This window comes from Gambusia affinis, linkage group LG12 (genome assembly GCF_019740435.1).
Source record: "Gambusia affinis linkage group LG12, SWU_Gaff_1.0, whole genome shotgun sequence".
NCBI lineage: Eukaryota > Metazoa > Chordata > Actinopteri > Cyprinodontiformes > Poeciliidae > Gambusia > Gambusia affinis.
The window spans coordinates 14,516,691-14,544,483 of record NC_057879.1 but is presented as its reverse complement, the minus strand read 5'-3'; the positions used below and the strand labels follow the sequence as shown (position 1 = coordinate 14,544,483).

General features: G+C 40.1%; 1 protein-coding gene across 9 annotated transcripts in view; it reads right to left on the bottom strand.

Moving 5' to 3' along the window:
- Nucleotides 1-26,767, bottom strand: part of kmt2cb (lysine (K)-specific methyltransferase 2Cb) — a 79,839-nt gene extending 53,072 nt beyond the window's left edge. For 6 of the 9 annotated variants that reach the window (XM_044134284.1, XM_044134289.1, XM_044134286.1 and 3 more), the window contains exons 1-5: nt 26,025-26,767; nt 10,750-10,944; nt 4,313-4,401; nt 1,679-1,826; nt 984-1,187 (exon numbers count right to left, since the gene is read on the bottom strand). In XM_044134284.1, the coding sequence (XP_043990219.1) occupies nt 984-1,187; nt 1,679-1,826; nt 4,313-4,401; nt 10,750-10,943 (635 nt within the window). In that variant the 5' untranslated portion in view covers nt 10,944; nt 26,025-26,767. Of the gene's footprint in view, nt 1-983; nt 1,188-1,678; nt 1,827-4,312; nt 4,402-5,842; nt 6,044-10,749; nt 10,945-26,024 lie in introns of those variants that run through there. The other 3 variants (XM_044134287.1, XM_044134293.1, XM_044134292.1) reach the window with 3 other exon arrangements.
- Between the last annotated feature and the right edge of the window lie 1,026 nt (nt 26,768-27,793).

The following is a 27,793-nucleotide window of genomic DNA, read 5'->3' as shown; positions in this document are numbered from 1 at the left end:
AGGCTTTACTATAGTTTCATATTTTTAATGATACAGAGGGAGACCGCTATGTAGCTTTGCGTTGCTTTGGCAAAAATCTATTTTTATGTACCTGCATATATTTTAATGTTACAATATTTTAAATTCATATAGGGATTTTTTTAAATTTATTTATAGCTCAAAATCACAAACTTAAGTTAACAAAACCCAGTAGTGGCAGATTAAAGATTTACAAAAATCAGTAATCAGGCAAACTATAGTCGATATATCTCCAGAAAATGTCTTAACAGATCAGAAAGAAAGAAACAGAAGAACACTCCAGGCATTAAAAAGGAAGAACACAAAGGTTCAGGAGATTTGTGGTTAATGCAATCAATTTTCTTATTATAAAACTATGATGATTTTGAATATTAAGGAAATCAATAAACATTCATTGGTCACAAAATAAATCCTCCAGCCCCACAAGGGATTAAACCTAAAAACAATTGTGTACCAGTGTGACTTAAATACATATTTAAAAGTGGCTAATATTCTACAGGAAAAAAAACATGAACCCTTCAGATTGGTTGAATAATGAGTTTTCTTTATGCAAATTGCCCCCAGTCACCTCATCTCAATTCCACTGGGGGAAAAAAAATATTATAATGATGCAGACCCAACAGTGCGGCACCAAAGTGTCAATGTTGACAAAGTGGCAGGAAATAAATTCAAGATATTGTAATTCAAAAATGTGCCAGTTCGAAAAGATAAAATATACTTAAATCAGGATAAAGATGTGATTCATTTTAAAATGAAAGTAACTCTTTGCCTTTATTCTATTATACAGTCAGAAATTCAGCAGCTTTCTGACAAACAACTTGCCCATAAAAGAAAAAGTTTTAGAATATGTTGTTCAAAACCTTTGAATCTGGAAGCAATATTTACAAACTAATTAAATTTTTTGGTTAGTTTTTCTACCTTTTTAATTAATCTTTTAAACAAAAACATTTCGAAGATGGGCTTACTTGGTTTCCTTCTCTCCTGAGGTGTCGTCAACAGCCGTTTTTGGCTGAGCAGTTACGTCGCCATCACTGCCGTCGCTTGTCGAGCTTTCCTCACCATTATGGCTGACGGGTGTTTCATGCAGAGATGTGGTGCTGAATACTTGTAGTTCCCCCTGACCCAGAAGGCTACGACCACCACAGTAACAGAAGGCACAGAGACGCTCCCTGAAATCAAGGAAATGTTCGTGTTTAATTGTAAACCTACTGTGAATAAATACAAAACAATGCATGTCATCATGAATTTAAACTTTCTCAATTCTGGCAAAAGGCATTTAGATGGCTCTCTTTTTCCATTTTGAACCAAAAAAAAACATAATCGTACACACATCTGGACATGAAAATGTTTCAGATTTCTTACGAAGAAAGCCATCGTTCAAATTGTTAAGCTGTGTTGGTAATAAGATCCCAGGAGATGCTGCTGATCTGACCTCAGTCACTAACATCAATGGTACAGACACGCTACGAGATTGATTACAGCCTTTAACAAAGTGACACCTGGGTAGAGCGGACTGGATCCACCACCCATGACTTCCACACGTGTGTACACGAGAAAGGCAAAAACCAATATTCTTCACTGGACACACTACACGTTTCTTTTATTCACATACATATAACCTATATTAACTGTAGGTCAGGCAACGTTTGGTGTTACTGACCTGCTTTTGATTTCTCCACTTGCTGGGACAGATGGTCCTGTTGAACTCTCTGCTGGGGGGCTCTGGGCCAGAGGGGAAGGGCGTTTCTCCTCCTCTGGCACCTCAGTGGTCTCCACTTCCACAGTCTCCACTGGCTGGATTTGTGTTTCTGTAGAAATAAACAACAAAACCAAGAAATTAGTTAGTCAAATATCTACCAATAACTTATCATGGTTTACAAATATGCATACTAAGACAAACCAACACTATTGCAGATTAATTGCACTGAAGTCAGATTTGAGGTCAGAACCTCAAGCATTGATTACAGCTAACCCACAAGTGAGGCACAGAAAACAAACATTTCTCAAGTAGTAATGCTTATTCATAAGTCCTGTCAAGACTGACAACATCCTGTGTTTATTACCATTACATAATGACTCACTTCAAAAAACCTGAAAACTTGTATTATTACTTAGAAGTAACATTTAACTAGGTTAGTGCAGCAAACATTCAGTGACATCATGTGGAATTTCACGCTGACAATTTAAAGAGCTTTACATCAAAATAGCTTAACAATCAAGACAGTTAAAGAGTTGTGCAGGAAACTAGATAACAGTTTTTGACATTAATATTCAAATAACCTTTGTTTCAATAAAGAACAAAGGTTATTTTCCGTAATTTATTTCAAAGTAAAACTATGTTCATCTATTGTACAGCTTATGCACTCAACACTTGGTCATGGGCACCTTCTGCTTGAATTCCAGAATCAATGCGGTGACATAGAGGCGATCAGCCTTTGACACAGCTGAAGTGTTTAGGAAGCCCAGGGTACTTTGATAGCAGCCGTTAGCACATCTGCATTATTAGGGCTGGTTTCCTCCTTTTGACTTTAATCTGGACAATCAAGCACAGTGTCTTTTGGCAGCATGGGTATACACCAAGCCCTGCCAAGAAATTAAATGAGCAGCTCAACAGAGCTTGTCTGCAGAGGGAAGAATGAATTTTTCTAAATTTCCTACTAGACGGCTGAGTTTGACTTTGGACTTGATTAATCACAGTGGGCCAACACCAACAGATAACATGGCATCCCAAATCACTGATCCAATCATTTGTCTTTCTAGCCTGGTTAAGACATTTCTGGTCCTGTCTGTGGATCAGGAGTAGCTTAACACATGGAATGTGAGATTTGTGGTCCATATCCTGAATACGTCTACGTGGTGCCTCTTAAATCTCTGACTCCAGCTAAAGTCAGTCTCATGTGAATCTCCCACAAACATTTAAATAGACTCTCCTTCATGATCCCCTTAAGCATCCAGTTATCACTGTTGCTTATGGACCAGTTTTTTCCTTCCACCCAACTTCCTATTACTATAAGGGTATCCCCGTATTTATTATAAGCCTGGTGGGCTGCCAAGCTATAACTGCCAGGCTAAGTGTTGCTTGATTTTATTTTATTTTTATTTTTTTTAAAGAAAATACACCAGGTTTTGCTGTGATTCCAAAAAGAAATTATTCTTTAAAGCTGTAGCAGCTAAAACAATAGTCTCTGTAGCGCTTATTAAAAACTCAACAGTCGGAAAATGGAAAAGCTCTGTCTCATAAATTCAATCTCACTGTTTGTCTATATCCAGCAGGGAGATGCAAAGTGCAGGGGGTCTAGCTCGTCATGCAGGGCCGGTCCAAGGTTGTAAGGGACCTTGAGGAGAATTTGATCTAGGGGCCCCTCTTCCTGCTAAGAACATCAGCACCTATAAACAGCATTTCAAGTGAAATCTGGGAGGAAGGGGATCTAGTTTAATTGGTTGAGCTTAAAATCAATCACTGATAATTGTTATTTAATGGAAACCCTGCCTGTGCTGGCATCAAGCACTCTGAACAGCAAGCATGCAGAGCAATATCCATCTTTGGCTTAGTGTGGAAGGGGTACATTTTGAGAAACTGAATTTAGGGTATTCATAAACTGCATTAAAACATAGCAGAAATAAATTGTTAGAAATACATCAATGAATAAAAAAAAAACTCTATAATGCATTTCACTTTCTAATAAATTTACTTTTTCAAATATATTCTTATTTATTACATCACTGTAGTTCTTGACTCTTTAAAGCCCACAGTCAGAAAAGCAAAAAAAACAACAACTGTTTTGTTCGCTAAATAAAAAATGACTGTGGTTTGAGGTAAAACAAAAGACACGCCAGTTCATAGATTCAGAATTTTCCAATATCTCAGGCACAGCGAAGCACTAAGATGTATGAGAATGGAAGGCCTGGTCATGTGATGTGATGTACACATAAAAAAGCACATAAATGGGTCTGAGGAGACTGATGGGATTTTAAAAAGCTTTTAGAGGGCATTAGCCTTGGGCTCTTTCCCACTGCACCTCAATGCCAATCTCAGAGCAAGAGGAAAGATGGAAGTGGAGAGAGGAGAAAAAACGCACACCCAAAGCAGCATCGCAGTTCCATTTAAACCCTTTCAATTATAGCCCTAAAGACGAAGCATGGGGTGCTAAGAAAAAGCTCTCACTCGTAGTTCTCACCAGTCCTGCTACCCTTACTTTTTGATGCACTCTTGGCAAAGGGCTGCCTGGATGTAAAAGCTTACTAAAACCAAGGTGTGCATAATAGATCAAGAAGGGGGACTACAAAGTCTTACCTGCATCCTGAGGGTCTGTGGTCTCCGTTATCTCTGTACCATCCATGCTGTCCTCCTCATCCACAACAACCCTTCCCCTGGTGCGACCCCTACAGCAAGGAAGAGACACAAGCAAGCAGAGGAAATCAAAAGGGGAAAGAAAAGAAAAACAGAGGTTGGCTAATGAAGTGAAGCTGATGGTGGGGTTATGAATTAGTTAAATAAAGCCACAGTTTCCAAGGTGATTTAATGGAGGTAATAGAGTCCAGGGCAAGGCAGAGGCTGAATAGTGACGGGGGCTGCAATAGTTATCATCAACATGAACAAGATGGAAAACACCACAAACCACCACTGAAAGTATCCACATAAAATATTTCCAGCATAGTGGAAACTTGTGAGAATCAAAAGATGCCTTTATGTATAATCCACAGCTAGTTATAAACATGAAGTATTCTATTAATTTATAATGCACTGCACCCAAGATACAACCACAAATACGACAAAGCTGGGTAGACAAAAAGATAGTAATGCGTGTGTGTTTAAAATGCACGAGTGTGGGCAAGAGTGTGATTAAAATACACACTCACGCCCTACTTAAATATGAACAGATATAAAGCAAGCCACAAGTGTTTCAAAAAATATTTCTATAGAAAAACTTTTTGAATTCTATTTATTGAGATAAAAAAAAAGGTTTCTGCTCAAGGTTCCATTTTAGAACCGTTGTAGTTCAGTCATTTGGCAGTAAATATTCAGGCTTTCAATAAAGCCACTTGATCCATCTGACCATTTGTCTCACATTTTAAATTCAAAGCAAAAAAGTGCTGCATTGTACTAGTTGCCCCAAAAAAATTACTAACTTGCCTTCCTTCACAACAAACTTGACTAATTAATATAAGGTAAAAGTTTTTTTTTTTTTTTTTTTGTGGGCTCTAGTGTCCCTTTTATCATAGTAGGCTGACAGGAAGGGGGGAAGGAGAAGGGGGAAGACATGCGGCAAATGTCATCGGGTCCGGGAATCGAACCCGCGACGGCCGCGTCGAGGACTGAAGGCCTCCAAACGTGGGGCGCGCTAACCTCTACACCACCAGAGCACGCCCCATATAAGGTAAAAGTTAACTATTCTGATAACTGATGGTGATTGAACAATATCAACAGAACTTATGTTCAATAACATGTTCAATAATTTCTTCTCTGAAGAGGCCCCATTATTATTAATTTTTTTATAGGGATAACCACATTTTGATAGGCTTAACGTAAAGCCCATACACTTTGCACTTTGAGATGATAAATTGAGGAATGATCTGTAAGATGTTCAAGGTTTTAAGCTTTCCCACAACTTCATATTCCTGAGGTGTCTGCTGTTCTATGGTCTTCATGATGATGTTGGCACAATAACATTCTCTAACAATCCTCTGGGGCTTAGCAGAACAGATGCATCTACACTATGATTGAGGATGTTTCACACCCAATAGTCCGGTAGGTTCGACTAGCGACCAAACTCCCAACATTTGATACATTTTCAGACAGTGTTGTTTTGCTTTTACACTGTACCGTTTCGAACTAATGTAACACTTTGCAAAACCTGTTTGTCTTCCTCGCCTGTGGTAGCGGTGTATCTCTGAAGGAATTGACACAAAAACCTCTGAAGAAGAGAATAAGCGCAACTTCCTTCCTCACGAAATGTAAACAAAATTGGAGTGCCATCAGTTCGTAGGATTTCACTTTTGTAAAAGAATACGAACCGTTTCCTCCCACTAACGCTAGGCAAACAGTTTTGTTTTGTTTTGATTTGACCAGAATGCCCTGCGCTATAGTTACCTTCCTGCTTTGGGAACGGTCTCTTCACATATGAACTCGAACCGCGCCGGAGTTCACTTCAACTGAACCCAAATGAATTGAATTTTCTAGGCAAACAAACTAGAGTTCAACTAAAGCGGACTAAAGAGGGCTGGTGTGAATGCACCCTTAGCTTACACATGGGTGGACTATATTTAAGAACCAGGTCACTTCTGAAGGCAATTACTTGACCTAAGATTTATTTAGAGTTAGACAAGTAAAAGGAGGGTGAATCAAATAAAAATACACAGCACATTTAAAGAGGTTTATTTATGAAAACTTTCAAAAACTAATTTATTAACTGTATACTACTTTGTGTTGATCAAGGAAAGTAACATAACAGATTACTCTGGTTGTAGTATAAATGAAAGTGATTTAACAAACAAACAAAAAAGAATAGGCAGGTGTATACTAGTCAACAATACAACACTACATTTTGCATATTAGACTTTAACAGACTAACACACTTCTTAAACAGTACAAATACCCTCAGCAACTACTACCAAAGAATCAGCCAAGCTAATTGTGGAAACACTATTTATAGTAAAGGTGAGAATACTGAGATGACAATTTTCATAAATACAACACTTAAAATCATCCACTGTTAGCATGATATATTGGGAGAGCCAAAACAGTCCAAGTGAGAGCAATGTTTCTTATGAGCTCAGAAAGAAATGCAGAATTAAGAGAAAGAAAAGACTGGGGGTGGTGGGGTAATCTTCAGTGCCACTGGAGAGAAAAATCACAAATGGCTATACGCCAAATCAACCCCTCCCTCTAAATGACTTCCATGGGAAGCAAACCTTAATCACAAGAATGACAGAAGGAGCCTCAAGGAAACCTTGTCTGAAAACATAATTACCAAAAACCTTGAGTCATACCACTGAAAATGAATATCTTGGTGAGGTTGAAACTCCCATTGTTCTGAAAAAATAAAAATAAAAAAATTACACAGACAAGTCATTTAGCCCCTATTGAGAGGCTCGCTTAGCTTTCTGTGACCTTTAAAGCACAATGCTTTCCCCAACATAAACACACCAGTAAGCTTTATTTTATTAGCATTTGCTTGTATATTAAACTTTCTTTCCAGTTTTATTGTAGATTTAGTTTGGTTAAAAATATTTCAAACATTTACTGTAGAACCACTAATAGACAACCATGGTAAACAGGATTTTAGTATCTTAATGTTGATAAAGGATCTTAAAATTCACTGTAACACAGACAGGACATCTTTCCTGCCCACAACCATCAGCATCTACAATAACTCTTTAATTAAATTAATTGCAACATTTAATTTTCTTTTGGGATCAATAAAGTGTTTTTGAATTTAAATTGAAAAAAATATTCCAATGGCATATTTCTATGGCAGTGAAAGATATTAGAGGGGAAGTACTATTTATTTTCCAGGCCCGGAGTACCATTTCATAGCACAATCAATTTCTTATTTTACTTTCAGTTGTTAGAAAATTCAGAAAATTGACTTCATAAATTAACACCTTGAAATTGGGCCACTCTCTTAAAAAAAAATAAACAAATAAATAAAGAGACAGAGGCCATTCAGGAAGTCATCACAGCAGCGCTCCTATATTAACCCTTTGGTAACTTTTTAAACCAGAGTTTAACTGAGATATAGCTCCTTAATGAGCTCAGCAGATGCACAGTTCCACCACCAGGTGTTTGCCAATTGCTGCTGGATAGTCTGAAGGAGCTGAGTGGGAGAGTCACGAGAGAGGGCAATGAGTTTGGGTTGAAAACTGCAGTTCGGAGGAGGAGCTTCATCCTCAAATGTAGTGCTAGGTCTTCCCCAAGCTGAATGGCTGACATGAGAGATTAAAGGATTTCTCAAACATGCATGAAAGATTCTAGGCAACACTCCATGATTCTGATGAGGGAATAACATTATAACATGATGTAAAGCTCCAAAAGGTCAATTTTATATAATACTGCCCCTTAAAAAGTTCATCAAATTTTTGTTATGGAATATGTATGGCAATTTTATCCAAAGTACTGCATGTGACAAACATGAATACATTTAGAAATTCAAGAAGGAGGAAAATACTTTTTCAAACCACTGTATGCCAGTGGTAATATTACAACAAATATAAATATTGGTTATCTGCCACACCAGCAGTATTAATATTGGGTATCAATATCAGTCTTAATTTGCACATCAGGGCATGTGTAATTTAAAGCGTGCTCAAGATCAACCTTTGTGATATTAAAATATTGCAGGCTAAAATGACATAAGTTATACAGGCAATAAATGAGAATATATGTACATTTGTTTTATTGTCTTCTGCCAACCATATACAAAAGTATCCACCTTATTGATAACTGTGACTTTATGTTTCTAAGGTGGCAAAAAATGTAAAGCAAGAAGCCTCAGAACATTTAACATTTGAATTCAAGTTGTAATTTCTGAGAACAAGTCTGCATAGCTTTGTATTTCACAAACTGAGCAAGCCATATTAGCTCCTAAAAATAATTATTTTAGCTCCATCTTTAAAGAAATGTAGATAAATTTTCCCTTATGAACAAAAATTTTTTAAGTGCAACTCTTTAAGGCCCGCTTACAACGGTGCACTGGTAGAGGGACTCTACATGGGGCTTATAAATAATGACATTCCTTATAAGACCCCCCCCCCACCCCCCCAAATAAATAAAAAGACATTCAGCTTCATAACAAGAAATAACACCACTATTGGCTTTGCGCAATAAAGGCGTATTTAAAAAAAACAAAACAAAACAAAAAAAAATCACAATATAGTCATGGTTAAAAACAAACAATGACTGGACCCTGCTGTAGTAACAACTTGTCAGAGGTTCACAAAAGAAAAGTGAATCATCATGGTCTTCTAGATCTTAACATTTGATGCTATAGTTGTGTATATATGTCCAAGTATTTCTGGATTAAATTGCCATCTTTTTAAAATAGCTTCTGTGTTTTTCCATTTTGCACACCGCTCACAAATCCTCCTTAGTTTTTATCAGATGTAATCTGCATGGATTTTAATTGGAAATTAACGCAATAAAAATTTTGCCACATAAAAGAAAAAAAAGAAACAGTACAGTATGCCATAACGTAGTAAACTGTGGTTAAACTTTTATATTTTTACATAGTCTCCCACACAACATTCAGCTGTAATTATATATAACTACAATGGAAGCATCAGATTTCAGTGTTCAGACTGCCAGTTATTTCACTGAAAAACACCCAGGACTAGGGCTCAATCCTATATCGTGCACAAATCCCCCCCCACCCTCCCCACAGTCCCACCACAGGGAGAAAAAAAAAAGGTGAAAATAATGCTGTGGTAAGTAGTCCCAGCAAGCACAGTGCTGCCTGGAAAACCAGACCAGGATCATGCTGCTCTGAAATGGACCAGTCAGCAGATGAAGCGTGGGCAAATCGAGTAATTTCCAACAACCAGGTTTATGAGAACAATATCCAACATCCTCCTTGTTACATATTGTACATTTTAAAATGTGACGTGAGTTTCCTAACTGCAGATAAACGGCTTTGAGATAAGAGCAAAATTTAATGCTCCACATGACCACAAGGTTTAGACAATGGAAGGTTGGACAGATGTGAACATTGAGCTGAATGTACCTCCAACTAAGATAGCAACAGTGATCAATAAAAGTGGAAGTGAAGCAAGTACATATTTGCTGAATGACAATTTATTTTCAGATGATCAAGATCAAGCAACTTAACTCTGTTTAAAGTTGTCTTTCCGCTGGGGCATTGACACATCATCTGCATGCTTACAGATTAAGCAATCCATTGGGAACAGGGTATTAAGATTGATTGAGAGGACAGACTTAGGAGTTAAGAAGCTAGACGGTATCATTTTACAGAGCAGTCCTAGTCCATAGTGTGCGCTATGATAGTCAGACTGAGACATAACACCCTACCAGCACCCCATGAAAAGCATTTAAACTGGAATTACTGGAAATAAAGGAGCTACAACTTTTCACATGAAGTTCTAACTCATATTTACACATTCTTGATACCATGCAAATCATCAAATCACAGAAAAGGCTTCACATTTTCTGTAATAAAGTATATTTGCTTTCAAAGTTCATATCCCAAGCATATCCAGAGTGTGTCAAAATGGGTTGCCCTGCCAAAGATCGGTATGGATTTTTGAAAGCTTCTTCCAAAGCTACCTATTTTATCCCATTACAAACCTATGCAACCCATAAGTCCAATACAATATATCTTTATTGTCAGACCAAGCCTGAAATTTGAAGTGCTGCATATCTGTCCCAAAAGGTTCATCAAGACTTAATGGAAAACACTGTCCAGAAGAAAATTTCCTGTAGTATTATTTCCAATAGGAAATAGGAAAGGGAAAAAATGAGAGCAACTGCATAGCTATAAAAAAAACATGTCAATCTGCACTACAATCTATTCCAGCAATACTTTATCCACACTAATTGGGAGACTTCCAGGCATGCAACCAAAATTAACCACCAATTGAACAAAATATTGACAGTACTGCTGAACTCCTTTTCCATTTGACACGGCGGCTCCATCATTTTGATGAGAAAGCCGTTTCTTAAGAGGATCTAAACGTAAAGTTACTTCTTTGAACACTGGTAGTGCAATAGACACCTACTTTTTCTTGCTTTTAGCAGTTGATAGGGGTGGTAGTTGTGGTAGGACGGCGGCCGCAGCAGCATCCTTGCGCGGCCTGCCACGTGGTCGCTTGTCTGCATTGGCAGGACTTCCTGTGGACGTGGCCCCTACGCTGCTGGATGACGGCGAGGGTCCCTGGTCAGAGGTCTCCACAGTTTTATCCTCTGATGACATTCTGAAACGATAAGAAGTAAAGTTAGTTTTAAAAATTGGAAAGCAGAAGCCAACATACTATATAATTAGACCTAATTCTACTTAGGTCTAAAAATATACTACTTGAAAATCACCGGAATTTCAAATAGTATGTAAGAAAATAGCAAGACATGGGGTGGATAAAATAAATCTATTCACACAGATACAAGCCTCAATATACTAAGGCAAAGCAATGTTTTTGCCACTGTGTGGGAAATACATGCCACACAATACCCCAAAAGCCAACAAAACAGGAAGCATTACCTCTGTATAATTTTTCACCACCACAAATTCTAATGTTACTTCGAGGATGCAAAAAACTGTGAATATTTTTTAATGACTGTCGTAAAACATTAGATTTGGTTCACGCTTTTACACTAATCTCAAACATGCAATTAAGGTCTTAAAGTACATGCACTTAAGCATAATGGTAGAGTGTAAATGATTGGCATTAAAGACATTGTGTAAAAGTCAACATAATTAGGCAGTTTTCATCACCACTGCAACACAATTTTACTAGAGATGCACCAGCTGGCAACTAGAATCTGACAATTTTAGGCTTCAACAGCTCCAACAAATCCCTGGCCTGACAAGTGAAAATTACAGAAGTAATTCAGGCTCACAGTAACAATATTTGGGGTGGATGTTTTTACAGTTGGAGGAATCAAACTTTTTTCAGTTCTTATGAAAATAAAAGAAAAAAACCCAACATGATGCATGTTCAGATGTTTGTGGTTCCTTCAGGCTGTGAGTGAGCGTAAAACTAAAGGTAGATAACAAGAAGGGTGAATGGAGAACCTAAAAGCAGTTCTGTTTTACCTTTTTGATTCTTTGAAAAAACTATAGATAAAATTATTAACATTAACAGATTTCAGAGACAGACTTATTTTATTGTTGTTGCAGAAAACAAAACATAGAAAAATCACAGGTGTGTCTCTAAATACATACAAATAATGCATTGCTAAATATCTATAACGTAGCTTTGTCAGACGGTCTTAGTGGGGGGATTATTGGTGTTGAGCAATATGATGACCAATGGGAGGTACCTATTTCTGAGTCTGGCTGTTCTACAGCGGATGCTGTGGAAACTCCTGCCAGATGCCAACTAGATGAACAAACCACGGAGAGGGTGGGTGGAACTGGAGAGGATCTGGTGAGCTCTGGCTAAGCAGCGTCTCTGTGCAATGTTCTGGATGGCGGGGAGTGGAGTCCCAATGATCTTCTCCGCTGTCTAAAACCATTCTTAACTTTCAGTATGTCGCGTTTTTTGACTTAATAAATATTTATCTAGATTAAAACATCTGAAAACCTATACGCATGAAGTTAGACAGCGGTGGTAAAAAGACCAAAATATAAAAGCTTCACCACAGAGAACAAGATGCACCAATTAGACTTTTACTATATTGTTTAAATTTCAGCGTTGATTCCTCAATATATGACGTCTTGCCAATATATTTAATAGACTATAATCTATTAAATATATCCCTCTGCAGACAATTTCTTGTTTAATGAGGAATCTGGTCTATTTCTGGTTTCATATCCAAGAACTACAACATATTAAAACTAATGCATGCAAACTGTGTTTTAATTCTACTATATAATGTAACAAACATTGGCTATAAAACAAACAAACAAACAAAAAAACATTCTGCAGCTTCATTAATAAAAAGGTAGTAGTTTTAAGACCAACAGAACATGACGGTACTTTTCCCAGTCGGTGGAAATGCATTTATCCCTAAAACCAAAGAACAACTGTGAACCAGGTCCTGCATGTATTCTACACCTCAGTGACAATTATCTGTTCAACAACAGAACCTTGCCTAAATAGGGTCCCGCAACAAGATTCTGACTCTAAAAACAGCATGAAATCTATAACAATAGGAGTGAAAAAAGAAAATAACCAAGGTGTTGCAGTGGTCCAGTCAAAGTCCAGGACTAAACCAGACACGAACGCTGTGATTGGATGTCCAGGAGGCTGTGAATAAACAAATGAACTGAGGCAACACTGTCGAGACAAATGGCCTTGACAGTGGAAACTTCAACAGGAATGTGAAAGTGAAGATCATAAAGTTGATTCCATAAGCTGCTAAATCATAAGATGTGCATAATTTTTTTTCTTTTTATAGTAAAATATATCAAGTGAATGAGTGTACATACTTGAATTTTACCATTAAACTGTATATGTGGGGTACCCCTTCCCAAATGCAGACCAAATTACACTAATTTAAACATCCATATGCAGATTAGACAAACTTTTGAACATTTATGGTGACCCTTGAAGCAATTAGTTTCTGTGATCTATACAGTTATTTACATTTCTTGCCTACAGTTCTTTAGGTGACCTCACAGATCTCCGGTCAGATTTACTTCTGAATTTTAACGAGGCAATTAAAACCTTCAAATGTCCTCTCATGAAGTAATTTTGCTGTTGATTTCGGTTTATGTTTGGCCTGCAAAATGATGCAAAATAAAATCAATGTTCAACTTCTGCTTTATATAAATAATCAAGATCTACCTAAATAAAGTTGATCTCAAAAGATGATACGCAATATTTTACTGTGGGTTTGGTGCATTTCTAGTGATGTGCAGTGTTTTTGTGCCACACCATTTGGAATAGAGAGTTCCCACAGTACGTCACGCCTACATCCGGGTGCTCTGTCGCCATCTTGATAGTACGGAAGTAGCTCTCCACCTCATTGATCGCACACAAAAGGACCGCAATGGTTGGAGATTGTTGGATTCAAGGGCGTAAAAACAAGTGTGATACAACAATATAGAGAAGTTTTCATTACATCCCAGGAAGACGAGCAAATTCTCTGTTACTAAGCATTGAGTGTCTACTAGAGTGACTGGGTAATATACTGAGGGAACAATAGCCATCTAATACAGTCAGTGTACTGAACAGATTTCTGTAAAAATGTATTTTGGAGGCAAACCTGCAGACGTGTAAGACAGATCCATTTGCAGAAAGTAGAAACAAAGTTATAAAATCTAAATGTGCAAATATACATTTCTTCTTGTTTAACGCCAGCGCTTGAACAGAAAATAAACTGCTGCTGTACTCTAGCATGTACTTTGATATATGCAATTACTGCTTATTTCACCATATTTGCAATCATGTAATGTTAATAAAACAGTACTTGCTTAAATTTATATTCCAGTTGTTAATTATAAAGTGTCACATATAGCAGGTGGTAGAGAAGGAGGCAGTAGACTGCACATGACGGTTAATACTCAGGCCTTCTGCTTGTTATTAATGTTTTTTTTTAGGGGTTTCTGGTGCTTCAACTGACAATGTGCGCAGTAGAAACAGCGTTTTGGGAAATGGATCAACTTTATGCTCTTACAGCTGGAGTACGTAACTTTTACATATTTTGGAAACTGTCACCATGTGACCATGTGGTAGTATGGTATGAGATAGAAAACCATACTATCTCATACCATAGTATGAGATAGTATACTATGGTATACTATAGTATACTATAGTATACTATAGTATACAATTCCAACCAATTCCAGTGCTAACTGGAATCAACCAATCCGAGCCAGGAGGCGGATCGAAGCGCTGTCAACCACAATCAACCACACAGCCAGAAGTTCTTGCAAATGCTTTAGTGTTATTTTAATATCTCGAAAAATTCCCAATCTGGAAAAATAGCTTTTCTGCAGGACACATTTGAGTTTTTAGAATGCCTCTTTATGTCACTATTATTTTCTCTACTTTTTAAATTCTTGATGGCTGGTTTCACAATGCCATAAAATTTATGTAATGCAGAATACATTTTTACTAAGTTTTACTGTACAACAGAATTATTTTGATGCTTTGCAACCTTGAAATAAAGAATGCATATGAGCTAAAACCATACTATGAGCTGATATTTTACTTTTTTTTGGTGTTTTTTTCTTGATTAGGCTAAAAACATTATACTACTACTTACAGCTCAAGACTCGAATAATGAAAGTCTGGGACTTAACAGTTCAACAAATATTTCATTACCCATTGTCATAAAGTGGTGTTGTGGTGGTGGTGAGGCAAACGCAGCAGACCCAGATGATGTGAGATGAGGAGTTTAATGGAGACAAACAAACAGAAAACACAGTCCACAGACCTGGCAGCACTGCTGAGCGGAAGGCTGAAGCTCACTACAGGTAGCAACAGGCGATACGAGGACTCGACATACACAGACTGAAAACGGACGTAGCAAGACGTACACTGACTGACACTGACGTAGGACCCGACGAAGACAGACACACACAGGTGACGTTAAATACACAAGAGGAAATCAGGGAACGAGATACACCTGGGGACTAATCACGGGGAGACAGGACAACACAGAGACTCAGACACACAGGAAACTAGAAATAAACATACAGAAAAACACAGAACACAACAGTACCCCCCCCTTAACGGGCGGCTCCCAGACGCCCCAAAAACTGAAATACAACAGGGTGGGTGGAGGGAGATGGACGGGGGCCAGAGTCTATGGAAAACGAAAAACAACATATCAAATAGTAGGATACACGAGTGTCCAAAGTCCAAAAAACAAAAACAAAACAAACCCACCTAGGTGGGCGGAAACACAGGGCGGGAACCAAGGAGGACGGTCCGGCGCCGTCCAGGGCGCAGGGAGGCGGGAACCACGGAGGCTGTCCGGTGGCCGTCATGGCGCAGGAGGCGGGAACCACGGAGGCTGTCCGGCGGCCGTCCCGCGGCGCAGGAGGCGGAACCACGGAGGCTGTCAGCGGCCGTCCGCGCAGGGAGGCGAGAACCACGGAGGCTGTCCGGCGGCCGTCCCGCGCGCAGGAGGCGGGAACCACGGAGGCGGTCCGCGGCCGTCCCGCAGCGCAAGGCGAAACCACAGGCGGTCACGGCGCGCTCGGCGCAGGCGGGAACCACGGAGGCGGTCCGCGGCGCTCGCGCGCAGGGAGGCGGGAACACGGAGGCGGTCCGGCGTCCTCGGCGCAGGAGGCGGGAACCACGGAGGCTGTCCGGCGGTAAATCGCCCGCGGCGACGAGGCACAAAAGTCTCTAGGCTGCACGGGCGGCGAGCACAAGGAGTCTCTAGGGCGCATGCACGGCGGCGCAGAGCACAAGGAGTCTCTAGGGCCGCCGAAGGCGGCGACGAGGAGCACAAGGAGTCTCTAGGGCGCACGGCGGCGAGGAGAGCACAAGGAGTCTCTAGGGCCGCAGGGGCGGGCGAGGAGCACTAGGAGTCTCGGGGAAGCACTAGGAGTCTCGGGAAGCACTAGGAGTCTCGGGGAAGCACTAGGAGTCTCGGGGAAGCACTAGGAGTCTCGGGAAGCACTAGGAGTCTCGGGGAAGCACTAGGAGTCTCGGGAAGCACTAGGAGTCTCGGGGAAGCACTAGGAGTCTCGGGGAAGCACTAGGAGTCTCGGGGAAGCACTAGGAGTCTCGGGGAAGCACTAGGAGTCTCGGGAAGCACTAGGAGTCTCGGGGAAGCACTAGGAGTCTCGGGAAGCACTAGGAGTCTCGGGAAGCACTAGGAGTCTCGGGGAAGCACTAGGAGTCTCGGGGAAGCACTAGGAGTCTCGGGAAGCACTAGGAGTCTCGGGGAAGCACTAGGAGTCTCGGGAAGCACTAGGAGTCTCGGGGGACGCACTAGGAGTCTCGGGGAAGCACTAGGAGTCTCGGGGAAGCACTAGGAGTCTCGGGAAGCACTAGGAGTCTCGGGGAAGCACTAGGAGTCTCGGGGAAGCACTAGGAGTCTCGGGAAGCACTAGGAGTCTCGGGAAGCACTAGGAGTCTCGGGGGAAGCACTAGGAGTCTCGGGGGAAGCACTAGGAGTCTCGGGGGAAGCACTAGGAGTCTCGGGGGAAGCACTAGGAGTCTCGGGGGAAGCACTAGGAGTCTCGGGGGAAGCACTAGGAGTCTCGGGTGCGCCGGCTGGAGCGGGCGGCAGAACGGGCTGGCGCGCCGGCTGGAGCGGGCAGGAACGGGAGTCGGTGCGCCCGGCTGGAGCGGCGGCAGGAACGGGAGCTCGGTGCGCCCTGAGCTGGGCGGCAGGCACGGGCTGGCTCGGGTGCGCCGGCTGGAGCGGCGGCAGGAACGGGCTCGGGTGCGCCGGCTGGAGCGGCGGCAGGAACGGGCTCGGGTGGCGGAAGTGTTGCTGGCGGCTCCGGCTGCGGAGGGTCTGCTGCTGGCTCTTCAGGCGACGGAACGGGGGTGGTGGATCGGGAGGACAGAGTCTTGGGTCTGGGAGGCAGCGGTTCTCCAGCCATGACAGCATACGCTGCCTCACGCTCCCACTCTGCCTCCCTCTGCAATGCCACCAGCTCAGGAAGCGGAAAACGTGGAACCCAGTAATCCAGCAACAGACCCAACCGGATGGCGAATCCAAGCCGTTTTGTCGCCGCGTACGGCTTGGCCATGGCAGCCTCATACTCCCGTATGGTCTCCAGTAATTCCTGCATTTCATCTGGGTCCATGGTGGTTTCTGCTGCTCACCTTTCAGCTTGGTCGGGTCCTTCTGTCATGTAGCGGTGTGTTGGTGGCGGTGAGGTAAACGCAGCGGAACCCAGTTGTGTGGTGATGAGGAGTTTAATGGAGACAAACAAACAGAAAACACAGTCCACAGACCTGGCAGCACTGCTGAGCGGAAGGCTGAAGCTCACTACAGGTAGCAACAGGCGATACGAGGACTCGACATACACAGACTGAAAACGGACGTAGCAAGACGTACACTGACTGACACTGACGTAGGACCCGACGAAGACAGACACACACAGGTGACGTTAAATACACAAGAGGAAATCAGGGAACGAGATACACCTGGGGACTAATCACGGGGAGACAGGACAACACAGAGACTCAGACACACAGGAAACTAGAAATAAACATACAGAAAAACACAGAACACAACACCCATGTCTTTTTATTTTTGTCTTTTCCCTTAAAATGTACTTTATATCATATAAATAGTGAGAGTTTTCAAGTGATTTATAGAGCATGTAAGGTTTAAAAAACTGGCATTTCAAACACTGAGTAAATATATATTACACAAATATATACTACTCAAAATAATTCACTTGATTTTTGTGATAATTACCAGAGCTGTTTATATAGTGACACATTCAGATAGAGAGGTCCATAATACGCAATTAGTTATTCTGTAGCAAATTTGACCGAGGTCTTTAAACATCCCCTAGGCAGCAATGATGGCCAGTCCTGTGTGACCTCTCAAAATCAATGAACCAAACATAAGACATTTCTTAAATCTACTTAATTTTAATCATGCTCAAATAATAAGTGTATGTTCATCTGCATGCAGTCTTCAGCTGACTATTTTTTTTTTGTTCTGACATATGAATGAGGCTAACATCTTGAAGGTTGGTAATGCAACAAAGTTTTGTTCAGCATGAAAAAAATATGAGCAGCTCTGAATGTTTAATACTTATTTTAGCTATTTAAAGAACATTTAAAATGAAAATGTGCATTTCAGGAGTACACAATACTACATTAGTGGACACTAACCTGTGTTTCACAAGAAACTGTTGATAAGTTTAGAGCCCAGTTATTCAGCTAGTTCATTTTAAAGACCCATATGTGAATAGTGCCGACCCAAGATGATAACTGGCCGTAACCAGAGGTACGATTTCTTCATTTTATGTACTTTGTCTTGATTAATATCTTTTAACACAATTTTAATAATAAATAGTTACAATACCCTGACATACAGCTCTAAGCAACACCAACACTAGTGTGTTTACTTTTTTTGCAATTAAAAAAAAAACTTATTCAAACCAATCCTTCAAACAAAGGTAATAAATATTATCTAGTGTTTTCAAATGCAAAAACAATCTCAAAAACATTCAGAACAAACACACCAGTGACCCATCTTCAATTTAACTTGTCTGACAATATGTTTTTTCTTTCTTTGTCTCTTCATTATTGTGTTGATTTCCAGGAAAGACTAGCATAACTTTTGACTTTCAGGTCCTTTTTAAAAAATAAAACTAACTTTCTGCTTAAGTATGTTCCCAACTGCTTTGAATATTAAGCATATATTGCCGAAAAAAGTGATCAGAATTGGCTTTACTGGTCAAGATGGTGTAAAAAAAACAAAGAATTTGACTTCAGCTTCACATGCTCACAGCATACAGACACCAAGTATAAATGTATAATATCTAGAGGAAATAGAACACTGTACAAGTCTTTTTTTTTTTGCAATATATATATATATAAAGCTTATCTTTCACTGATCTGTGCTTTAAGTTGTTTTTTTTTTAAAAATACATTATTATTCTCCCTTATATTTTAACCTTATATTTGCATTTATTTACTATAATCTAAATTGTAATTTTATAGTGAGGCACAAAATGGCTTTCTTAAAAAAGGACATTACACTTTGAGGAATATCAATTTTCAGAAATCACCTTTCAAATTAGACCAAGTGTATGACGCATCCTGGCCTCATGTGTGAAACTCTTAAGAGACAAAATGATGTTGGTTTACCACTTGTCTTAGAGAGGTCAACAAAAGTAGCCAGAGCAGAAGTTTAGAAAAGAAAGTTCAGGCAGCTGAAGGACATACTGACCAAAGCCAACTTTGCACCAATTGGCACTTTATGATCAGTGGACTTTAAATTTTATCATTACATAATTAGGATCAAATTGAACTATTGGGGTGTTGTGGAGGCACAGGAGTAAAGTACAACCCAAATATGGAGGCCTTAGTCCTCAACACAGATTCGAGTCTCGGCCTGATGACCTTTGCCACATGTCTTCCCCCTCTCTTGTTATCTTCTTTCCTGTCTGACCACTCTCAAATAAAGGCAGGCTGAGTCAAAAAAAAGAGACTTTAAAAAAATGTTTACTGTAAATAACTGGATCAGAATGCTACTATATGGACCGTGTTATTTAAAGTAAAACTAATTCCATAACTGAATTTAGGTTTTGAGTACATTCAACTCATTTTACAAAACAGACAATGTAATCTCGTCAATCTGTGCTGTAGTACAAACTAATATTACTTTTGACATAAAATAAAATTTTCTGAAGCAATAACATTATAAACATAACACTATTGCTAAGGAAATGTTGCTTTATATCCCAAATATAAGATATACAGAAACGACTCTGAAATGGAATCGTATGGAATTCATGTTTACTTCGTCATGCACCCGGCCTGGTGGAGTCTCATTGCAGTAGATCCCCACACCGGACATTTTTCATTTTGCCACAGAAACTGAGGAGTGAAAGTAAAAGTGCTATTTATTGAGCTTTATTTATTTTTCATAGGTAGCATAATGTTGGGTAAGGGAAAGTCTGCTACAGGAGAGACTAGTCCACATCAAAATTATAATAGCACCTCGAGGTGAGGACGGCATGTGAAAATAGAGATACTGCTTTGAGGCAGTATTTCTTTATAGAACCATCATATCACTGTGTGTAGTAAATACATACATTTTACTTATAGAATTGAATTACTTAATATAAATAAAAATGTATCTGAAATGTTTTAAATGCAACTAATTTGTAAACTGTATTACTGTGACAGAGTAGGAATGCTAACTCAATAAAAAAAAAATTAAAAATACAATGAAATAGTCTGCTTGTCAAACTTTGAAGGGATGCGTGAGATGCAAGTGAGGGATGTGATTTTGTTGAAGTACAGCTTCCCTACTAGTTTGCTAAAAACGATCTGAGGCCCGATTCAATATCTTGCCAAAGATACAGTCGGTGCATTAAAATGGGGGGGGGGGGGGGGAATAAAAAACAAAGTTGCATGCACTGAAATGAAGGTGGTTTCAAAACAAAACCTGATTACAAGACCGACCTTCTGGGTGCAAACAGAATCACTACAGAGTAACATGTTCTTTATTGCGCAGCACAATACTGTAAATATTGTCAAAAATCTTTTTTGAAACCATTTATTCATTTTTCAGATCACCAAAGGACATAGTGCAACTAGTTACAAAAATGCTTTATTAACCGTTATATGCCCAACGAGAGCTGACTGAATATTTTGACATTTTTGATTACTGTGAACATGGGGCGTGCTGTGGTGGCGCAGGGGGTTAGCACGCCCCACGCTTGGAGGCCTTAGTCCTCGGCGCGGACGTCGCGGGTTCGACTCCTGGTCCTGACGACCTTTGCCGCATGTCTTCCCCCCTCTCTTTGCCCTCTTTCCAGTCTGCCTATCTGCCTATTGTCGCAAAAATACGAGCCACTAACGCCGCAAAAAAAAAAAATTTAAAAAATGTTTACTGTGAAAAATGGATTAATCAAAGTACTTGGGACTATTTCCAGGGTTAACCAAAAGAATAACAAAAAGAACACATTAAAAACAAATATTATATCAAATATATATTTGCATATCATCATCCTTTTAATACAACAATGTACTTCAAACTTCTGACAAGCCACATTTTCTCAAAAAATTTTATTCTTATTTTTTTTACGAAAGTTGATCCAATAACTAGCACATACCAAGCAAGATTATTTTTACTAAAGAGCAATTACATATAAAAAAGTCCAAAGTTTTAGGTTGAGTCATAAAGCAATATTTTATTTAAATGTTTCACTATTTAGCAAATCAGCTGTGAAGCATTCTCTGATGTCACTGTGGGAGACAGAAGGTACACACTGAAGAAAAATGCTACATGAACTATGAAAATGTAATATCTCCAGATTAAGTATTTGTACATTGTAAATATATAAATATAAAGAATAAGCAAACAATACACACAAGTCAGACATGGAAAATGTGTACAAATTTGACTGTTACTGTCCACCAAATCATTTTGTGAAAAATGGGGCCTGTTTCCAAAACAACACGAGCAATAATAACTAGCTGAATCAAGATTTTGTACTATTTTGAAAAAAACTTAAAGCTCAATTTTCATCACTGTTTTAAATTATATTCTGATAACTACCTTTTTTTTTTTAAACTTTAAGACATCTGAAGGTGCTTGATGCGTTACAATTACAAAAGTACACAAAGGTTTTAAAAGAGGTACAATTTAAATGCCTTAAATATTTTGAAGACATTGTTCCAACAGTATAGTCTTTTTTTAACAAAGTACAGGGGTGATCGGAGTTTTCGCGATGTGGAGAATGGAGTGACACAGTGCTGCCCTTGCTCTGCCTGTTTCTGCACAGCTATGAAAGAAACAGTGAAGTTGTGGAAACAAATGGAGGGACACCCATCACCTTCCTTAATGGAATGCCATTTTCATACAAGATGGTTGGTTTGCTGGCTACCGGAAGAGCTAGCCCCATAAATAACCCAACCATTTATAGCTCTGCAACTCTACTACTATTCAGCACAATAAGCAATTGAAAACTCATTTGATGTTATAGATTTCTGTTTAAATAGCGTATTATTATAAAACTGGTACTTTTTCCAAAAGCAGTCATTTAATTACTGTCAGGGTATAGGTCATTTACCCGTAGCTATTTCATACAGATGCATTTTGATTGTTTTATACCCAACTTTTGGTGGGGGTGTTAAATGTAGCAGTCTAAAACGGGACGCTCCATTCACCAATTCTGTTCATTACTTTTATGGACAGAATTTCTAGGCACAGCCAAGGTGTTGAGGGGATCCGTTTTGGTGGCCTTAGGATTGCATCTCTGCTTTTTGCGGATGATGTGGTCCTTTTGGTTTCATCAGGTCGTGATGTGCAGCTCTCGCTGGAGCGGTTCGCAGCCGAGTGTGAAGCGGCTGGGATGGCGATCAGTGCCTCCAAATCCGAGGCCATGGTCTTGAGCTGGAAAAGGGTAGAGTGCCTTCTCCGGGTCAGGGGGGGTGTCCTGCCCCAAGTGGAGGAGTTCAAGCATCTCGGGATCTTGTTCACGAATGGGGGAAGAAGGGAGCGGGAGATCGTCAGGCGGATTGGCACAGCGTCTGCTGTCAAGCGGGCGCTGTACCGGTCCGTCGTGGTGAAGAGACAGCTGAGCCAAAAAGCGAAGCTCTCGATTTACCAGTCGATCTACATTCCCACCCTCATCTATGGTCATGAGCTTTGGGTCATGACCGAAAGAACAAGATCGAGGATACAAGTGGCCGAAAATGGGTTTTCTCTATAGGGTGTCTGGGCTCTCCCTTAGAGATAGGGTGAGAAGCTCAGTCATCCGGGAGGAACTCAGAATAGAGCCGCTGCTCCTTCACGTCGAGCGGGGCCAGTTGGCTCGGGCATCTGGTCAGGATGCCTCCTGGACGCCTCCCTGGTGAGGTGTTCCGGGCACGTCCCACTGGGAGTAGGCCCCAGGGAAGACCCAGGACACGCTGGAGGGACTGTCTCTCGGCTGGCCTGGGAACGCCTTGGGATTTCTCCGGAGGAGCTGGAAGAAGTGGCTGGGGAGAGGGAAGTCTGGGCCTCCCTTCTGAAGCTACTACCCCTGCGACCCGACCCCGGATAAGCGGAAGAAGATGGATGGATGGATGGATGGATGGATGGATGGATAAAACGGGACGCTCCATACCGCCTGTACACCAATTTGTGCAACCCTGGGGTCCTTTTGGTACCCACTTTGACAACTAAGGATTTCAAGTGACTTCCTACAATCTACATAATGGAAAAGTAATTATTTGACTGCAATAAATAATCTCTAGTAGCTTGAGGCCACTTGGAGCTATTTTGGTTAGATATGGGATTATAATCTGTCATATTTCACAAGTGTCGACTAGCCCAACAGAAATCAAAACCATAATAAATGAAAATTGCATATCATAAAAGGTGCTCAGGAAAAGTACTGAATATAGGCAAGTTACCGTACATTATACATGGGATTTGAATATCTTTATGACCACTAAAATGAATACGTTTCAGATATTTTTGACTGTGCTTTACAGCTAACAAAAATTTTATTTCCCTGGAAACTTTAATATGGAAGATAAGTGTCAATCTACTGCTCTGCTGAAGTTTTAAGGAAAGCCCACCTTCCTTTTATGTCAGCTATCACTTCTGCAACACCAGCAGATCACCAAATCATCACCGAGTTTAAAAACTATACACTGGACCTCAGGCAAAATGGATTCTCAGCCTCACTTCCTCCAGATTCTGGGATCACGAATATCAACTGAAATAATGATAAAAAATTACTCTTTATTTTCATCTGAAAAGGATGACTTTGGGCCACTTGGCAACAACTCAGGTCTTTTTCTCCTTCGTTCAGATAAGACTCTTTCTGAAGCTGAATGCAACAATTTCTTGATTGGAATGTAGGATATGTCCTGAAAATGCTGGCGTGTGCTGGCTGAACCTCTCCAAAACAAAAACTTCTATCTCAAGGTTATGCAATATTTTCTACCAAACTTGTTTTTTCAATTTACCTTTCCAATTGAAAATTTTGAAAAATTTGCTAAATTTTTCCAAATTTGGAAGCTAGTATACAATAAATTATAAAATACAGCACTCTGAACAGAAATTATCTTTTGTGGCTTACCATCTATAGAGATGGTGTCAATGAATGTGAGCTGGAGAACTGTTGGGTCAGCAGTCTTCCGCTTGATTACGTAGGCTATGACATAACATTTTTGTATTAAAGACATTTCTTTAAATTGATTTTAATATTCCAGTATTCTGAATAGCTATATTTTGAGATTTTATTAGCTTTAAGACTTCACAATCAAACCTAATTTAAATAAATGGTTAAAACAGTATGTGTGTAACATACCAGTTTCTTTTTTAATAGAATTACTAGAACAAATTCACTTTTCAAGTATATTCTTATCTGCTGGTATTCACTTATAGGCTTTTAATAATAAAGACATTGTAGAAAAGAGATGAAATGGCAATATGTGGATATGAAATTAGATTATAAACTGATAAATGGGACAAAATCACGTAGAACATTAGAGAAAACAAAATTTTATTGACATCACGTCATAATAATGAGAAGTGTTGAAAGAGCAATTATTATTATTACACAGCCAAACCATCTTTCACAGCTGGATTTGCCTCTACTACTCGCCTAGACCAGTGGCCAAACTCTACGAAATATTTTTACCTGATATTTGCTATGGTATAATATGCATATCACTAAATTATTGACATGGACATGTTTTAAGAAACAGGTGGTCACTACCCAGCGATGGACTGTATGGAGACAGTTCTCAAAAATGGTAGGATTACAGATATTTTCGAGTATTAGTCAAGACAAAAAAATACAACACTAGATGTGAACATTCCGACATGCACTGGTGGGACATGCAAAGCATAGATTTTTTTAAAGCGGTTATGGGCAGCAGGGGTGCAAATTAAAACATGCTAACGTTAGCTTTTGTTAACCCACATCTTGGGCACAAAGCAGCTGCACAGGGGCTAACTACAGCTAGAGCTAGCCTGTTGTGTAGGAACTCTGTCGCCTTTCCTCGATCATACAGACTAGACAGACTCTGACATCGACCAAATTTAACTAAAATTGCAAAAGTATAAACTGATCCACCATGTCTTAGCCGCCCTTACACAGCTGATTGGATTTAGTTTCAGGAAGACAACTCTGAAAAGAGGCTAAAAGAGCAAACAGGTTACCAGTGGATGCAGATAGTTCACCAACTCATCCGAACTACAACCCACAACAAACCATTTCACACAAACGCGTTTTTCTTTATCTCTGAATAGGACGGGAAACATAACACGTAACTTTTTTCATATAATCAACGACCAATCGAAAAGAAGGCAATGATCCGGAATTGTGGCCAGCACACAAAGGCTCGGTCTATTCAATGGAACGGAACAGTTCCAAAGAACTACAATGCCCCTCTAAAAGTGAAAATGCTACATTACACAACGACGCTAAATCTGATTTCTACTTCTCTTGGACAACTTGGGATCATTGTGTATGGTTGTTCATGTATTACATTGTGTGAAACGGAATAAACCCCCATTTTCGGTTTATGTAGCACCAATGAACCTTTCCATTTAACGTTCCGTTCAATAGTCTGAGTCATGAAAAGCCGAGGCGGCGACAAATCCCCCCTCCCCTCCATCAGACTGGAGGATGATGATGTTGGCTCAGACTCACTTCAAAAAGGTTAAATTCATTACAGAAATCAACCCAACAGCGATAGGAAAGAAAGTTCAGATTACATCTTACCTTCCAGTCCTATGGACAGAGAATTATCCTCTTCATGTCCCAAAATACTGGGGGGGTGAAACGTCGTACTTTTATTTGCCAGCAAGCTAGCGAGCTAATGGAGCTAGCTAGCCTCTCTCCAATGAAACAACACTGCAGTTCTCAAAAATGCACAGCACATATCATTATATCCCAGCGTTGCAATGGTATTCCCAACTTTGCCCATTTGATGGAAAAGCAGCTGATGTAAATCCAAAGGAAAAGCACTTCGCTGGCTCGCTCATTTGCGGGGGATCACTTTCCTTTCTCCAATGACAGCTGTCGAGTTCGGGTTATAATACAGCTAGTTGCTGTTAGCCACCCAAGTCTACGGCCAGCAGCAATTTCTCCACCAACATACAAAACGCCCTCAAATCTGAAATTCAGGCTGCCCTATGAGCCAGCTTCCCGTAAACTTCAAATACGAATCCTCGGGGAAAGTATGGCTGCGGCTGAAGCAAATGTTGGGTACGGACCGCTGGCTTGGCAACTGGTTCTATTTTCTTCAGCTGCGACAAGCTGCGGGACCAAGCGGCCAGTTAGAAGACTCTCGTAACCAGCCTGCCACGCAGTAACAACCGGCTCCAAAAATGTGCAAAAACAAACATTGGCTTCCCTAAAAATGACACTCAGTCTGCCACACGGACCGAGTAAAAATATCAGCAATAAACATGACAAAACCAAGTTGAAGATGACGCTTCGGTGTACTCTATAACGGTGGCCATATCTAATGATAAGTGGCACCGAAGCACAGCCTCCCTAGGTTCCCAACAAAATAGACCCACCTCGTCCAAGCAGAACTACACCGGACGATTATTTTTAGATCGATTTAAATGGTCAAAAAATACGCATTTCAAATATTTAGCAAATGTATTCATCTATCGATAAGACGAGACAACAAATAATAGGAACCAGACCGTTTCACAATTTCTTCAAAATACTCTCTGACCCTGCGGAGTGATATGGGCATTTAGTAAATAAAATAATGGCATGGGAAAACATGAAAAGACGGATTTTGGATTTCACTCTTATCGGAACTGGACTGCGAATAGTTAACGCTCCAGCTCATGCAAAAATATTCCAGCAGCAGCTGCCAGAAGTGAATCCAACTGTCGGCATTGGTGATTACAATAAAACACAAAAGGGTTGTTTTTTTCGCGACAAACATGGACGTTTAAATCACGAACAAATTGGGGTTCAGCTTGCTCCCTTGTGCCTTTTCTTCCTCTCTGTCCCCTCTACACACCCAACCCCCATTCACACACTTACACTTATACATACACGCACATACACAGCAGGCATTGCATTGCAAGTAAAGGTAGCTTGCAACCAGGCAGACATATATAGGCTGTATACTCTGTACATGCAGGGGTTAACTTTCGTAAAAGTCCCCAGGGGTTGGCTTTCAGCTGCACATAATATGAGCTAGAGCGGAGGGTGTTGTTTATTTACGTTCATTTTACTCTTTTTATGGGCTCCTCACAACCTCACGTACCCCGTTTTTGAGTTACGCCAGGAGAAAAGAATATTATAAATACAAAAATACACAATTTGTTTCAGCACTGAGCTTAGGCATCTATTAGCCAAACTAAGAGCTCCCCCTACTGGGTAATACAAGGTAGTTGAATAACATCTTCAGGCGCGGTGCTTCATAATATCATTCCACTCAACTTTTCAAAAATTTTGCCTCGGCAAAAAAAAAGTGTAAACTGATGCGTTACAAGTACACTCAAGATATGAGTGGCAGAAAA